The sequence below is a fragment of the Oculina patagonica genome, chromosome 3, assembly GCF_052425735.1.
Source record: "Oculina patagonica isolate OP01 chromosome 3, crgOcupat, whole genome shotgun sequence".
NCBI classification, from domain to species: domain Eukaryota; kingdom Metazoa; phylum Cnidaria; class Anthozoa; order Scleractinia; family Oculinidae; genus Oculina; species Oculina patagonica.
This window is the reverse complement of record NC_135760.1, coordinates 7,557,944-7,571,970: the sequence shown is the minus strand read 5'-3', so window position 1 is coordinate 7,571,970 and position 14,027 is coordinate 7,557,944. Positions and strand designations below refer to the sequence as shown.

At 39.1% G+C, this 14,027-nt stretch overlaps 2 protein-coding genes across 2 annotated transcripts; both read left to right on the top strand.

Annotated features, from left to right (window-relative positions):
- Positions 1 to 1,572: 1,572 nt before the first annotated feature.
- Positions 1,573 to 5,498, top strand: LOC144646318 (ribonucleoside-diphosphate reductase subunit M2 B-like). Its single transcript, XM_078505865.1, has 9 exons — positions 1,573 to 1,783; positions 2,367 to 2,511; positions 2,911 to 2,975; positions 3,198 to 3,344; positions 3,479 to 3,540; positions 3,659 to 3,743; positions 3,874 to 4,017; positions 4,336 to 4,554; positions 5,017 to 5,498. Exons 1-9 carry the CDS (start codon positions 1,667 to 1,669, stop codon positions 5,167 to 5,169), a joined length of 1,137 nt encoding a protein of 378 aa, XP_078361991.1. The 5' UTR covers positions 1,573 to 1,666; the 3' UTR covers positions 5,170 to 5,498.
- A 2,055-nt stretch (positions 5,499 to 7,553) lies between these two features.
- LOC144646310 (peroxisomal membrane protein PEX13-like) lies at positions 7,554 to 13,722 on the top strand. The gene is made up of 5 exons (XM_078505856.1): positions 7,554 to 7,871; positions 9,081 to 9,137; positions 10,072 to 10,635; positions 11,412 to 11,599; positions 12,160 to 13,722. Exons 1-5 carry the CDS (start codon positions 7,625 to 7,627, stop codon positions 12,415 to 12,417), a joined length of 1,314 nt encoding a protein of 437 aa, XP_078361982.1. The 5' UTR covers positions 7,554 to 7,624; the 3' UTR covers positions 12,418 to 13,722.
- Positions 13,723 to 14,027: the final 305 nt, after the last annotated feature.

The following is a 14,027-nucleotide window of genomic DNA, read 5'->3' as shown; positions in this document are numbered from 1 at the left end:
AATTTATCCCAGGTCTGGTAAAGTACACCTGACTCTCCTGATGACCCAAAACCTCTGTTTAACTGCTAGAAAACAAACGCATTTTGCTGATGCTCTAAGCTGCGAAAGATGACTCACGCATGACAATCAAGGATGGTGAAACCAAAAGTAAACAAGAGTGCTTATAGTTCCCAGTTCTCTTTGGTTTGATTAGTGGAGTAATCATGCATCACATGTCACAATAATCCACCATCGCCTCACAGCATTAGGTGATACTGTTAATGCCTAAAAATATGACTGGGTTAAAAATTTTGGCTTTCGTTACTTTTAAGGGACTCGCGCTAATACCTAACAACTGTCTAAATGCTCGCGCAAAATGGCGCAATTAACTGTAAAGGCGATGTACACGCAAAATGACATTTATTGAAAAAACGCATCACGTTTGTTCTTCAGTTTGCTTGCGGTTAGTTCCACTCCAGTTTGCTTGCGGTTACTCTGGTTTTCTTGCGGTTAGTTCCACTTCGGTTTGCTCGCGGTTAGCTTTTATTTATTAGTAAAGCAGCACTTTTTTAAAAATTGATAACCATATCACTAGCGTAGTACTACTTTTGTTTACGCCATTTTGCACGTGCATTTAGACAGTTGTTTTCCCTATATAGCGCGAGTCCCTTTAAAGTAATGAAAGCCAAAATTTTGCAGGCCCAGCCCAACGAAATTATGGGCTGATAGTAGGAATGTAGAGACTCAGGATACTATACACTGTATACATGACCTTGGGTGAGACACCAATTGTCAGAGAAAATAAATATTAGGCGATTAAACCCCCTGTAGCATTTTAACGCTCTCGAACTAACTTGGGTGTTTATAGCATGGGGGTGGGGGGGGGGGGGGGGGGGGGGGGGGGGGGGGTATTTGATCACCTAATGTAATATTTAGAATATTATATCCTGATTATATTAACCCAGCAGAGATAGATTTTACTTTTATGTTTTGAGAGTTAGAGAGACTCAACTATCAGCTTACCAGTTTCTTGTGGTGCAAACATTCAAGGTAATCTTCTCTGAAGTTTTGACATTGTACCCACTGATCATTACGGCCAACTCTTACCACGCATGCGAAAAAGTCGTCCCAAAATGGAGCACATCTCGGTCTATTTCCGTCGAGTCCCGGCCCAAACATCCTCGAAAAAACACTGGAAAAACGAAACGATAAAGATTGAGGTACACTTGAACTGTTTATCATGACTGTAAAAGCAAAATCTAGCTGTAAATTTTAAGAATAACATAAAACATACCAATATTTCCAGAGTTTGTGTCAGTTTACTTGGCACACAAAACAAAATGGCGCTGGAATATATACGGGATCTTTTCAAGTAAGAACCCGCTGCATTTCCCACGCGGGCGCTAGAACTCAGAGTGGCGCCACTTTTCCTTTTGTTCTGCCGCCTTTGTTTTCCAAATATGGTTTATGGCGTCGGGGTGATATTTCCCGGGAACAAAACTAGCCAATGAAAAGGTGAAATTCCTTTGTAACTCGTTCGCTGATTGGTTGTTCGATTCCACCGCGCGCAAATTCAAGTTTGCGTCGCGTCCTTCGCTGATCAGTCCTTCCTCAGCCTCTTTGTACATTGCATCTCCTTGCACTTTTATCTCCTTCTTTTTAGTAAGTAATACCTTCGTAGTTCATCATGCTTGGTGTAGACAACTATATAGTCAAGAGCGACGACATTGGCAAGCTCTCAAAAGCCGTCAAGGACGTCGATATTAACGAGAACGAAGACAAATCCTACGAGAAAAGCGACGAGGTAAGACAAAGAGTTCGTAACGATATCTTCGATTTTGGCGGGAGAAAAACATTCTTGACAAACTTGCTCCCGTTTATCCGCACGTAAGGTTATATAGGAGCAACAGTTTCTTTGCAAGTTAGCTCGCTGTTCCATTTTTTGACCCATGGCCTTATTTTTTGCCCTCATAAATCGAGCAAATTCACCGACAACGCGGCAAACGACTTCGTGGCAAAGTGCTGCCACTTCGAGCTTCTGGAATCGTGCGGTTTGAAAGGATTTCGCATCGCCGAATGGTTTCCTAAGCGTCTGAACGTTAGAGGTTTGGTTTTAAAGGTTTTCAGTGTTGTTAGAGTATTTTCTTATCGTTTGCAATTGAAGTATTCTCGGCAAACGCATACATCGGCGCAAACAAAGCACGAAGTTCGTTTCGGTTTTCGACCACAACGGTATTTGGCGGTAAATCGAGAACTCGGAAAATTTTTCTTTAAGCGTGCGTTCCCTTCAAACCTTTTCTTCTTCTCTACTTTAGAACCAACGACGCTCTAACTTCTTAAAAGTATGAAACGTGTAAATAAATGTGCCTTTTTTTATTTTATTTCAGCATCGTGGACCAGAGAAACCGGTTTACAAAGAGAAGTCCAAGTTTAACACCGAAGATGAACCGCTTCTCCGTGAAAATCCACACCGATTTGTCCTCCTTCCCATACAGTTTAAAGATATCTGGCAAATGTACAAAAAGGCTGAAGGTAAGGAGGCGAATTAACTGAAAAAAGTTATAAATTTTCTACATAAAGCTTCAAGCATTCATGAAAGTTACATAACATTTTGTCCAGGCAGTTGCATAACTTTTGGTCTAAGCGCTCGTTGATTTCTTTTTTCGTTTGAATCTTACATAACATACAGTCAGTTGCATAACTTTTCGTCCAAACAAAGCCAGCACTTGTTTATTTCTTTGTATGTGTTTGGAAAGGGGGGGTTGACATGGTGATATTGTGTCCAGGAAATTTAAAAATTTTCCCATGATGTTAAACTATAGACAATTCTATGATCTGATACAAAATTGCCTACATTCACAGGAATCTTACCAAAAGTAAACTGTTTTACCAGAGTATTTGTTGAAATATTTTTTTGTCCTTCTGTTGCAGCGTCCTTCTGGACAGCAGAGGAAGTAGATCTTTCCAAAGACAAAGATGACTGGGCTAAACTTTCGGTAAGAGTTCTACCACCCTGTTAATATTGGGGCTTGGCAGTGGTGTACCACATTTACATGTAGACAGCATTTTGTTGTGTTTCCAAAGAAGTGGTCTTTGCATTATTATCCTATAGTTTGGTCCCTTTTCTTTTTTTGTTTTTTGTTTTCGTGTTTGTTGGCAATTTCCCAGGAATTTCTTATTTACTCAACACTTATTTATTGATTTCTTGCATTTCCTAGGATGACGAAAGATACTTCATCAAACACGTCCTCGCCTTCTTTGCAGCCAGTGATGGCATTGTGAATGAAAACTTGGTCGAGTGCTTTAGCCAGGAAGTCCAGGTCCCAGAGGCAAGATGTTTCTATGGTTTCCAAATTGCAATTGAGGTAAGTTCTCCTTACACACACTCTTAAAATCTATAAACAGTATGTCTGAATAAAACTAGACATGTAAAGTCAACTTGGATAAATTGAAAATCTTACTTATAGTGGAAAGTAATGTTCTTTTTTATTCCTTTCAGAATATCCACTCTGAAATGTACAGTCTGTTGATTGAAACTTACATTGAGGACTCTGCGGAAAAGTAAGTTACATGTGTTCATGCAGCTTTCATACTTGTGCATATACCGGTAATTTCCTTCTGGACTTCAGAGCGGGACTCTACTGTTACAGTTATCAATTTGCTTCTTGTTTGTTTTCAGGCAGCGACTGTTCAATGCTATTGACACAATGCCTTGCGTCATGAAAAAAGCACAATGGGCCCTTAACTGGATCAACCCTCAGAGAGTAAGTTGGGTTCTAAATATTAACCTCTTTCTTGCAGGTTCTTTCTTGAAATTGAACTCTTTACACTATAAGTTTGTCAGCCTTGGATGCAAAAAAAATTAACTCTACTGATATTTTTTTTTTTTGACAGGCATCTTATGGTGAGAGGATAGTGGCCTTTGCTGCTGTGGAAGGAATCTTTTTCTCTGGTTCTTTTGCTGCCATTTTCTGGCTGAAAAAGAGAGGCAAGATGCCAGGACTCACATTCTCAAATGAGCTCATCAGCCGCGATGAGGTAAGAAATATTTGTTAACACTTTGTTTCTCTAAGCATTTCCTTAGTTGCCTTGGCTTGATGAAAATAAAACACTTCGGCAAGAAGTTGCACCCTGATCTAAAGTCTAATCAAATACAACTACTTATTAGAAATGCACAATCAAACCATATCTCGCATAGGCATAGTATTTTTTTTGGCAAGCAAGTGCAGAATATTCTGATCAAGTATTTTAGTCGCCATGTTGGATTGGTAAGATCAAGAAAGCCTAAAATAAGTATAGAAAGTGGACTAACTAGGGAGATGGTAGAGGCCTGATGTGTTTGCTTCTCTGTTTCAGGGTCTTCATTGTGACTTTGCCTGCTTGATGTTCTCATATCTGGTCAACAAACCATCAGAGAAAGTAATCCAAGGAATAATCAAGGATGCCGTAGTTATTGAACAAGAATTTCTCACAGAAGCCCTCCCAGTGAAACTTATTGGCATGAATCACACGCTGATGAAGCAATACATTGAATTTGTCGCTGACAGACTGTTGGTTGCTCTCAACTGCTCCAAGGTAAAGATGCATTTTTATCTTGCTGAAGAAGGCAACAGTAGTGGCCGAAACGTCCAAAAACAATATTTTTAGCCAGTGTCAACTTATTAATTCGAATTTTTTAACATGCCTGGCTACAACCCGAACATTTTTAAAGAATGTTGTACTGTTCAGTCTAGGCTAAAATAAAACAATTGGAATTCAAAAAATTGGTGTGAAAATTGCAGTGTTTGATTAAGTGAATCAAATCCCAGGGAATCTGGGAAATCTACAGTGTTTTAAAATGTTTCACTTTGAGGAATTGAGTGTTGGAGAAATTGTAAGTCCGCTGTATTTGCTCCAAAGTCTGAATTACCCCCTGCCCCATTTAAATCTGCCTTTCTTACATTCAGCCTGTACAATACAACAGTTATTCTGCCCGGAGAGCAAACTTTGCTTTAATACGCATGTAACTTATTCTGTTTTTTTTTTTTCCGCTCACAGGTTTACAATGCTAAAAACCCATTCAACTTCATGGAGAACATCTCTTTGGAGGGAAAGACAAATTTCTTTGAGAAGAGAGTCGCAGAATATCAGAAGGCAGGCGTGATGAGTAAAAAGGAGGAGAACAAATTTACACTTGACGAAGATTTTTAACTTGCTTTTAATGCTAAAAAAAGAGGAAAACACTTTCATCAACCTAAACACGAATGACAATATTTTCAAGAGACACATGCTTACATAAAAGTTGTAAATAGTCAACATCTGTTTGCTTTTCAGGATTTGAATGCTTTTAGAAGTTAGATCTTAATGAATTACACTCAAATGAATGTTTTTATATAGCAGTTTGTTTAAATTATTTTTTAACAACAGTGTACAGACAGAGTTTTTTTCACTGATTGTAAATTCTATATATATTTTTAATCAGTGTACAGCTATTATTTTTTTCCACTGGTTAGGTTAAATTATTAAACATTTTTGTAAAATGGCTTGTGTATTCTCTGGGTACTGGGTGAGAAGCAGGCTTTTCTAGGGCGTGTGGCCCTTTCTCCCCCTCCCCCCTCCCCAAAGGAAAGGCCTGAAACCCCTTGGGCAAACACTGACAAGTTGGAAAAGTCTTAAAAGAATCATTGAAGCTGGATTCCATCATTTTCCCAAGAGTAATTGCTCAATAACGGTTCAACTGTGTTTTCTGATAATAAACCTTGGGCTTTACCCTAGTTGACTGAGAACCACCATGCTGTTTACATTTTTAGTGTTTTTACAGGGTTGCAACAGCAGGGAAAATAAAATTCTAAAGGTCAATATTTTTTGCATTCGGAAAATTTTAGCACCTGATTTAATAGCATTGATGGTTGGAAGAATTTTGCAAATAGTCAACAAATCTTAGCTCTTGCCTTCTCTCCTCTGCAGAAGCCTCTTTCGTGTTTCGTACGGCCAGGTGGGAAATGAGAGGTGAAAAGTAAGCACGGAGAGAATCAAAACGAAAGTGTGCGGGGGAATCTCGGAAGGGAAAAGTAAAGGCATTGTCCCCTGCGCCTCCCCATTTTTCATTTTTAGTGTTTTTTGCCTTCCTCCCCCCACTAAAGAAGCCACTGCGGAGGAGAGAGGCTCTTGCCAAAGTCAGTAAAAGATCAGGGAATTTTGGCTGAAACAAAATGGTTTTGTTGATGAAGCCAAATGCCATGAATTCAAAATCCCTTTAAAAACAAAACATTGAAAATGAACAGAAGGCTATCGATGGTCTGCAAAAGAAGCTGGTTGGGCTTAATAGCCCAATTTCCATTTTAAAACTCAGTCAAAAACAATAGACATCACTACGAGGCGGAGTAAACCCCACAAACTCTATAGTTTCGTCCCTGGAGCCTCGTCCTGAGGTCTATTGTTTTGGGCTGAATTTTAAAATATCGAAATTGGGCTATTTGTTAATTCCCCTTATTCGAGGTTAGTGAAAATTGTTTTAAAGAGGGAACTTTTGGGTTCAAATGTGTGTCAACCCTGTTATTTCTTGAAAATTGTGTGACATTTAGTATTTTATCAGAGTTGTGTAGTACCTTATTTTGAAAACTTGTCTCTGCCCGCCCTTCCCTGCCAAGAAAAATCAATGGTCCATCCCCCAAAACAACTTCTTTGGAATGGCTTACTGAAAGGAATATTTTAAAAATAATATTGGGTTGATACATGATATAGATATTAAAAGAGCTACTATAAAATTTTGAAAATCAGCCCTGGCCTTACAATCATTTTTTGGGGAGGGCTTATAGATACCATATGTCTGCATTGCATTGTGGCGGGTACTGAGTTTGCAGTTCATGTAACTTGTAATTATTTTCTAAAATTGTGATTTAACTGGACCTTATGCACCTATCAATGTTAAGCCCGAGGGGGGGTCGGGCTAACCACAGGAATTTGATCGTGAGGTCGGTCCCCAGGGTAGGGATTTTGATCGTATGTGATGGCCTCAGGGTAGGGATTTTGATCGTATGTGATATCCCCAGGGTAGGGATTTTGATCGTATGTGATGGCCTCAGGGTTGGGATTTTGATCGTATGTGATGTCTCCAGGGTAGGGATTTTGGTCGTATATGATCCCCTGCAACAAGGTTTGAAGGACATCTGACCACCTTTCATTGCTCCCGGGTGGGGATTTTGACCAATTATTTTGTCCCCCACCTTTCATTGCTCCTGGTGGGGAATTTGACTTTTTTTAATTGAAACTGTCAAAATCCCCACCCCTTGCCCGAACCCCCCCCCCCCCCCCTCGGGCTTAACATTGATAGGTGCATTAGTCTGAAAAAAGCAACAAATGGTTTGGAAAAAGTAGGGAAAAGCCTTGAACTTTGCATATAAAAATATTTGTATAAGCCCTAGTTAAAGCGCAAATTAACACTAGGTGGAAGAAAATCAAAAATCAAAGTATAAACTTGATGTAAAACGCGTGTGACCTATCAAGGCAAGTTCCGTGATGTTTTGGAAATTGGTCTGGAAATTGGACTTTACCCTGGCTTTGTCTCGGATCCGGAGGACTGGGCACTAGTGAAACGCCGCCATTTTGGAGCAGAAAATATGGCTTCGTGGCTCTGACGTTTTGGTTTAGAATCAAAGTTTGTGTGATGTCTGCTCCTCCAAAACCTTGGGAAGGAGTAGGTATAAATGCAAGGTCGACGTCTCTCTCATTTGATTCACCATCTAGGCTCCCATTAGGGGCTGGCGGCCCAAGACCGAATGCTCTTCGTAGCTGTTGCAATCCAAACGAAATGGCTACCTCTTCAAGTTCTGGCTCAAAACCACCTCCGTTGCCTCCCAGACCTCAGGCACAGAGTTCAAGCAGTGGATTGATGTATGGAGGGTCAAGATATGGTAATTAAGCTTTGATTCCTTCCCTTTGTATCTTTGTAAAGCGTTATATAGGCTCATGCGATCATCTAAGCTGATCTAAGACACTTAAAAACTTGTTGCTACAAGAAACTTATAATGAGCAATTTTGTGATTTTTTTTTTCAATAGCCCTCAAACTTTCTCCTTATTGGCATATAAATGGTTATTTCTGCTTCTGTTTTTTGCCTGATAAGAAAAACGGCAAATACGTATTTAGATCTTCAGTAAAACACAGAACAACAGAGTTTACATGCAATAATTTTGCACACAGTCACACAGAACAGTTTATAGGTGTAAGAACTTGTAAAACTTTTCTTTGTTTTTTTGTTCTGGAGCTATTATTTTCCTGCTCTATACTGTTTCAAGGTTCTTTGTTGTTTGGTTGTTCTTTGTTTTGCGTCACTGGTAAGTTCACAGGTTCTTACACCGAGGATGAGTGCACAAAATTTGCCATTTTACTGTATTTACCCAAGTTAGTGCATCCCTCACATAAGAGCTAAACATGACAACAAAAAATAAAAAAAAAATAAAAAAAAGTGCTACCCTTGAATAAGTGTCGCACTTCTTGAACAGTAATGTGGCCCTCTGAATAGTAGCTGCTTAGTTTTACTTTCTTGAAAGCAAATAACCAATCAATGAGCCCAGACAAGGGGACACTCCCTGTAGTTGGTGGTGGACTATTGGACAGCCTCCACCCAAAAGGGGTGCATATGCCTTTATTCGGCTGGAAGTGTAATTATGAAAGGGGGAGATTTCAAGAGTTGAAGTATAGGAAAAGGTAGGCAGGGTTGGTGTGGGTCCTGGAAAACCTGGAATGTCCTGGAATTTTATTGTGGCACTTTCCAGGAATGGAAAGTCCTGGTTAAAGACTACGGGTCCTGAAAAAGTTCTGGAAACCTGTTAAACTCAAGTAACAACTGAATTCTCATAACTAACATTATAAGAAATGTACAGATCTTAGGAGTTAAAGGGTTTATGTAAATTTTCGCTCTTTCCGATCGTGGCTTCGCCACTCTCTCGACGATCGCGGCTTCGCCGCTCTTTGTCACCGCAAAAAAAAAAAAACCCTCTGGAACCCAGGGTACTTATAGGGTACTTATAACCCCATGTTCTATATAAACAATTCCCTTTCTAAAACTAATAAGCTTAGGATACAAGCTAGTAGAGTTGTGATTCAGACACTATATTTCAGGTTATGGAGGGAGTATGTATGGAGGCTACAGTGGAATGTATGGAGGTGGAATGGGAGGTAAGTGCACTTAAAAACCCCGGGGGGGGGGACTCCCATATTAAAGGAGACCAATCTGGGTATTACTCATGCTTTTTTGGCCCCTAGAAGATACCATTTTAAAACAGTTTGAAACTGATATAATTCTTATATTTTTTCGCAAGCAACCCTTAACGAGACCTTGACGGCTAAAAATACTGGCTTTTTGCCTGAAACACCCTAAGAGAGACCAAAATCTGGATTTTACACCCTGAAGCGAGACGATGAGCTTCCCGTCTCTTTCATATGGAAGTCCCCCCCCCCCCCAAGTTAAAAACAGTTAAAGGGCTGTAGAGTGCATCAATAATTGAGTGGCCCTTGTCTCACAGCTTAAGACCATAAGCAGTACATGGTCTAATAAGCTGAGTATATGCCAAGGTCGACATTGGCATGTCAAATTTTTGAGAGCACTGCCACAACAACAGCAGTTAGTGGAAGCCTCTGAGAGGGTACTCCAAGTGAGGAGTTCTAAGGAGACTAGCCTTAGCTTTGCTCAAATTTTATTTGGCCACTAAAGGACACCACTCTAAAGCAGACACACAAATACATGTAAGAGCTGTTAATTATAACTTTAAAGATGATTAAGAGATTGACGGCGAATGGCTTCATCTATGGAAAAGTTTTATTAAAATAAAAGATTTCATTTGAGATCAGTCTAAATCTTTGTTTTCCTTCGCATGCAACCCATAAAGGATACCTTAATAGATAAAAAGATTGGCTTTCTGGCCTGAACACCCTAAGCGATTCAACTAAAATTTCAGGCAAACTAGGGAAATACATTGATCTCTTGTTGTCCTTTGGTAACTATTTTCACTTGACTTTGAACTGGCCTATATACATTAGCTGAATAGGTACAATTGAGTCCTTCCTGGGTTAATTTTTTTTACAGAGTTTTTCTATTTTTTATTTTGCACAGGTTATGGCATGTACGGGGGAGGCTATGGAGGGTACGGTAGTTATGGTGGCTATGGAATGGGCATGAACCGCTTTGGCAGTCCCATGAACCAATCGGGAACAAGCTCCTTTGTGGGGCGAGCAGAAGAGAGTAGCCGAGCGGCATTTCAGTCAATTGAATCAATTGTCCAGGCATTTGGATCTGTTGCGATGATGCTTGAATCCACACACTTTGCCATGCATAATACATTTCTTGCCGTTTTGAGCATGGCGGATCATTTTAGCAGACTTAGAACCCATTTGGTTAGTGCGCTTGGCGCTTTTACCTTGTTCAAGGCCATAAGATATGTCTTCAGAAAGGTTCGTGCTTTATTAGGTTTTGCGCCAAACCAAGCACTTGAAGAAGAACTGTGGAATAGTGCAACAACAGCCGTTGCTTCAGCAAAGGAAGGAGGCGATTCTAAAAAGCCAAGGTCGTGGCCTATTTTGCTGTTTTTCGCTGTTGTCCTTGGTACACCGCTAATTATTTGGAAACTGCTGCAATCTCTTTTGAATGATGAGAATAACACTAAGGACTGGAAGACAGGTATGGTGTACCAACACTTGTACATGCATTATCATAAAAGCTCTTTTAAGGTCATTGCCCCGAAATAGAACTGAACATAGATTTTCAACCAAACTTTTCCCACTTGTTGATTACCTTAAGGGGACTTAAGGTTTGAAATAAAAAAGTGGGTTCCCCATATTTGTTTAGGAGCAGGAATACCTTGTATATACCGCATTTTTCCTTAATAATTCCCTTGCGAGTACTGGCAAAGTACACATTTCCAGTGATTATTTATTTTTCAGGCATAGGAATTGATCTGTTTTCGTTTTACAGAAAGAACTTGATTGCTACAACCAAAATCTGAGAATAAATAGTGTTCTATTTAAGGCCAGGTGGGCTGCTAACTTGATTCACAGGAAAATCGATTTGCCGTCTGGCTTAAAAATTGAAGACATAACACAACATAACCCTACTGTTTGTGTGATCTGGAATTGGGTAAAATTCCTACCCATAAGCAAAGGATGGAAATCACTTTTTCACTGTGTTCGTCACACCTTTCGAATATCATTATAAAGTCGTTTACCCTAAGCAGCAAATATTAATAGTATCCCACGTTAAATCTGTTGAGTGTGATGCAAGTTCGTTTTGTGTGAACAGCAGCTACCTGGTTAGTTTAGCTTTATAAAGTATCATGCTAGAGGCCCATTTCCAGAGGGTGGGGTCTTAGAAGAAATCTCTTCTGTGGGGGAGGTATGGATAATTAATGGAACTAGACAGTATGAAATTTGTAACTAAAATGCTTTGATTGTTTTCAGGAGAAGGAGATCACGTTATTGCAAGAGCAGAATATGACTTTGATGGTGAAAGTGAGGAAGAGCTGTCATTCCGTGCTGGTGACATTCTTCGGCTTGCTCCCAAGGGCAAACAACCTCGCATTAGGGGCTGGCTCTTGGGCACAGTTGACGGCAGTAGTGAGGGGATTGTTCCTGCAAACTATGTCAAGGTTAGTAGTTTCATTTAGTTAATTCTGTTTGGTAATCTTAGCCAAAGGGATGTCATCAGTGATTTTTGTTCTACATGTACCAATGTTTTAGGGAGCATTCTTTTACCCAAACAACCAGAATTTTGATTCAAGTCTTGGCAAACTTGGCTCAAGTCCTATTGTTTGTCTAAAGAATGACCCATCTGACGCTTAATTTAGTACCCCCCCCCCCCAAAAAAAAAAAAAAATAAAAATAAAAATAAAAAATAAAAAAAATGAAATAAAATAAAATAAAATTAATGATGGACACCTTAATGATCCAGACATGAGACAGGCCTTGGGTTAACGACCTGGTAGAGACAGCCACCAGAAGCTTCCCGAGGAAAAATATTGGAAGGAAGCAATCCTATATCATGAAAGAAATTTCAAATGTTACTTCACTGTACATGCAGTTCTGAAGGCAACTAGTCTTGCTGTGTGATTTAATAAGTCTTTGGTAATTTGAGAGTTAGCTTCATGCTTAGTGTCAAATTTGAGAAATTATTATTCGTTGTAATGCATTGCTTTTTGGCAATATACAGATTTTAGGTCTTCGTCGTGCAAAGAAGGAAACAAAAGGCCCCAAGAAGGGAAGCAGCGAAGAACCACAGGAACCACAAACAGAACAAACTGATGCCAACACGGATCAAGAATTTGACAAAATAATGGAGAAGACAGACGACAACAGTTTGTTACCGTCTCAGAACTTACTCACCGAAGATCCTTTGAATGAAAGAACTCTTGTAGATGATGACCTTTTAGATGCTGATTTACAAAACTTTAATGAAGGACAGACTTGATTCCATAAGATCCAGTGCTTAATATAGCTAATTTAAGTTTAGTATTAATGTCATTTTGAACTAAAACCTCCGAACAGACTGCTAAAAGATATCAAGCACTGTGATTTTCTGCAGTGGACTAGTTAGTATTTAAAAAAATTGCTGCCTTTTTTTCACAATCTACACTCTTAGAGACTAGGGGAAAGGTGGTTGATGTGTAGGTGGAGGTGGTTTTTTTTAAAAAAAAAAAAAAAGAAACTCAGATGGGTGGGGTTTCAAACAGAGAGCATCTGGTAGTGTCTTTGATGGTGTAATTCAAACAACCAATCGGAAACCAATAGTCACTTAGGTATCTGGGTAGTGCTTCAATAGCAGTCAAATGTCAATGTCTTGCAGGGGATGGGATGAATTATATCATGAATGTGCAGCAAAAGTTCACTAGTTGCAGTTCTTCAGGTTCTGAGCTTGTTTTGTTGCTGTTCTCATAAATCAATCGGTCTGACATGTTGTTCAGGATAGGAAATTTTGAGGTCTTAGTATTGTAATACTGGTCCTTGAAAACTAAAAATTTGTTGTCACAGCCTAAAAAATATAAAATGGTACAGTGCAACCCCCTTCAGCAATAATGCAGAACATACAGCAGCCAGAGGTAAATGGGATGTTATTAATAACGCAAGAAAAACACTGAGAATTAGCCTACATCTTATAAAATTATGTCTGGACCAGGCTTTTAGCCAGGATTTAAAAAGTTGGAGTCCAAAATTTTTATAAGGCCTGACTTTGTCACCATAGATAGGAGGCCCCGAGGAGCATTCAAGGTGTTTTTTCTGCAGTTATGAGTGCAAAGGTATCTAAAAATCTCTTTATACAGTTATTCATATTAATTTTCTCTGAAAAGTGGCCATCCATTGGACTCCTGGATTCCCACTTGGCTAAAAGCCTGGTCTGGACTGTGCATGTGTTCATTAGTCAAACTGGGTTCACAAAGAGAATGCCATGCTTCCAAAAACACTCTGTGTGACCAATACATTGTCAAAATCAAATTAATTTAATTATTTTGCAGTTTTTTTGGCACACAATGTTGCACCAATAGAGAGTTTTTGTTACCTGTAAAACAGCTCTTTTGTTTCCTTGTTCCTGAATGTATAGCATATTGTGAAAAGGAAACACACAAAAAAATGTAGTTTTGATGTCAAATTTTGATTTTCTCTACAGACCTTAAGATAGATGTAAATAAATAAAAATGTTTGGTTGCGAGTCAAAACCTGATGTGAAATAATAGAAGTTATTTGAAAGATACTAAATGCTCATTTTTAAAATAAAATATGTTAATCAAATAAATGGGGTGAGTGTATTAGTCTCATATTCAAGTGGGTAAAAAAATGGACACTTTAAAAAGTAATAAGCAAAATCATCAAGCCATTTTAATTTTTAAAAGGTAGGTTTTGAAAGTTAGAGAGAGAAATGTATGTGGTTTTTACTTTTGTTTGAAAGTTGTTGTAGTTTTGCACACTGACCTAACAGTCACCTGGGATTTTCAACAAATTCCATGTTGTGGTATTTTTTTTCAAGATAGCTCAGCAGAGAAGGCAAAAAATGGGCGTGTGCTATTACATGCATACATGTATGGC

Bases quoted from the DNA above. Each gene is read 5' to 3' on its own strand.
- LOC144646318 (XM_078505865.1), top strand. From the start codon at position 1,667: ATGCTTGGTGTAGACAACTATATAGTCAAGAGCGACGACATTGGCAAG. The intron at 2,976-3,197 runs GTAAGAGTTCTA...TGCATTTCCTAG, and splicing joins ATGACTGGGCTAAACTTTCG to GATGACGAAAGATACTTCAT. The intron at 4,018-4,335 runs GTAAGAAATATT...TCTCTGTTTCAG, and splicing joins AGCTCATCAGCCGCGATGAG to GGTCTTCATTGTGACTTTGC.
- LOC144646310 (XM_078505856.1), top strand. From the start codon at position 7,625: ATGTCTGCTCCTCCAAAACCTTGGGAAGGAGTAGGTATAAATGCAAGG. The intron at 9,138-10,071 runs GTAAGTGCACTT...TATTTTGCACAG, and splicing joins GTATGGAGGTGGAATGGGAG to GTTATGGCATGTACGGGGGA. The intron at 11,600-12,159 runs GTTAGTAGTTTC...GGCAATATACAG, and splicing joins TTCCTGCAAACTATGTCAAG to ATTTTAGGTCTTCGTCGTGC.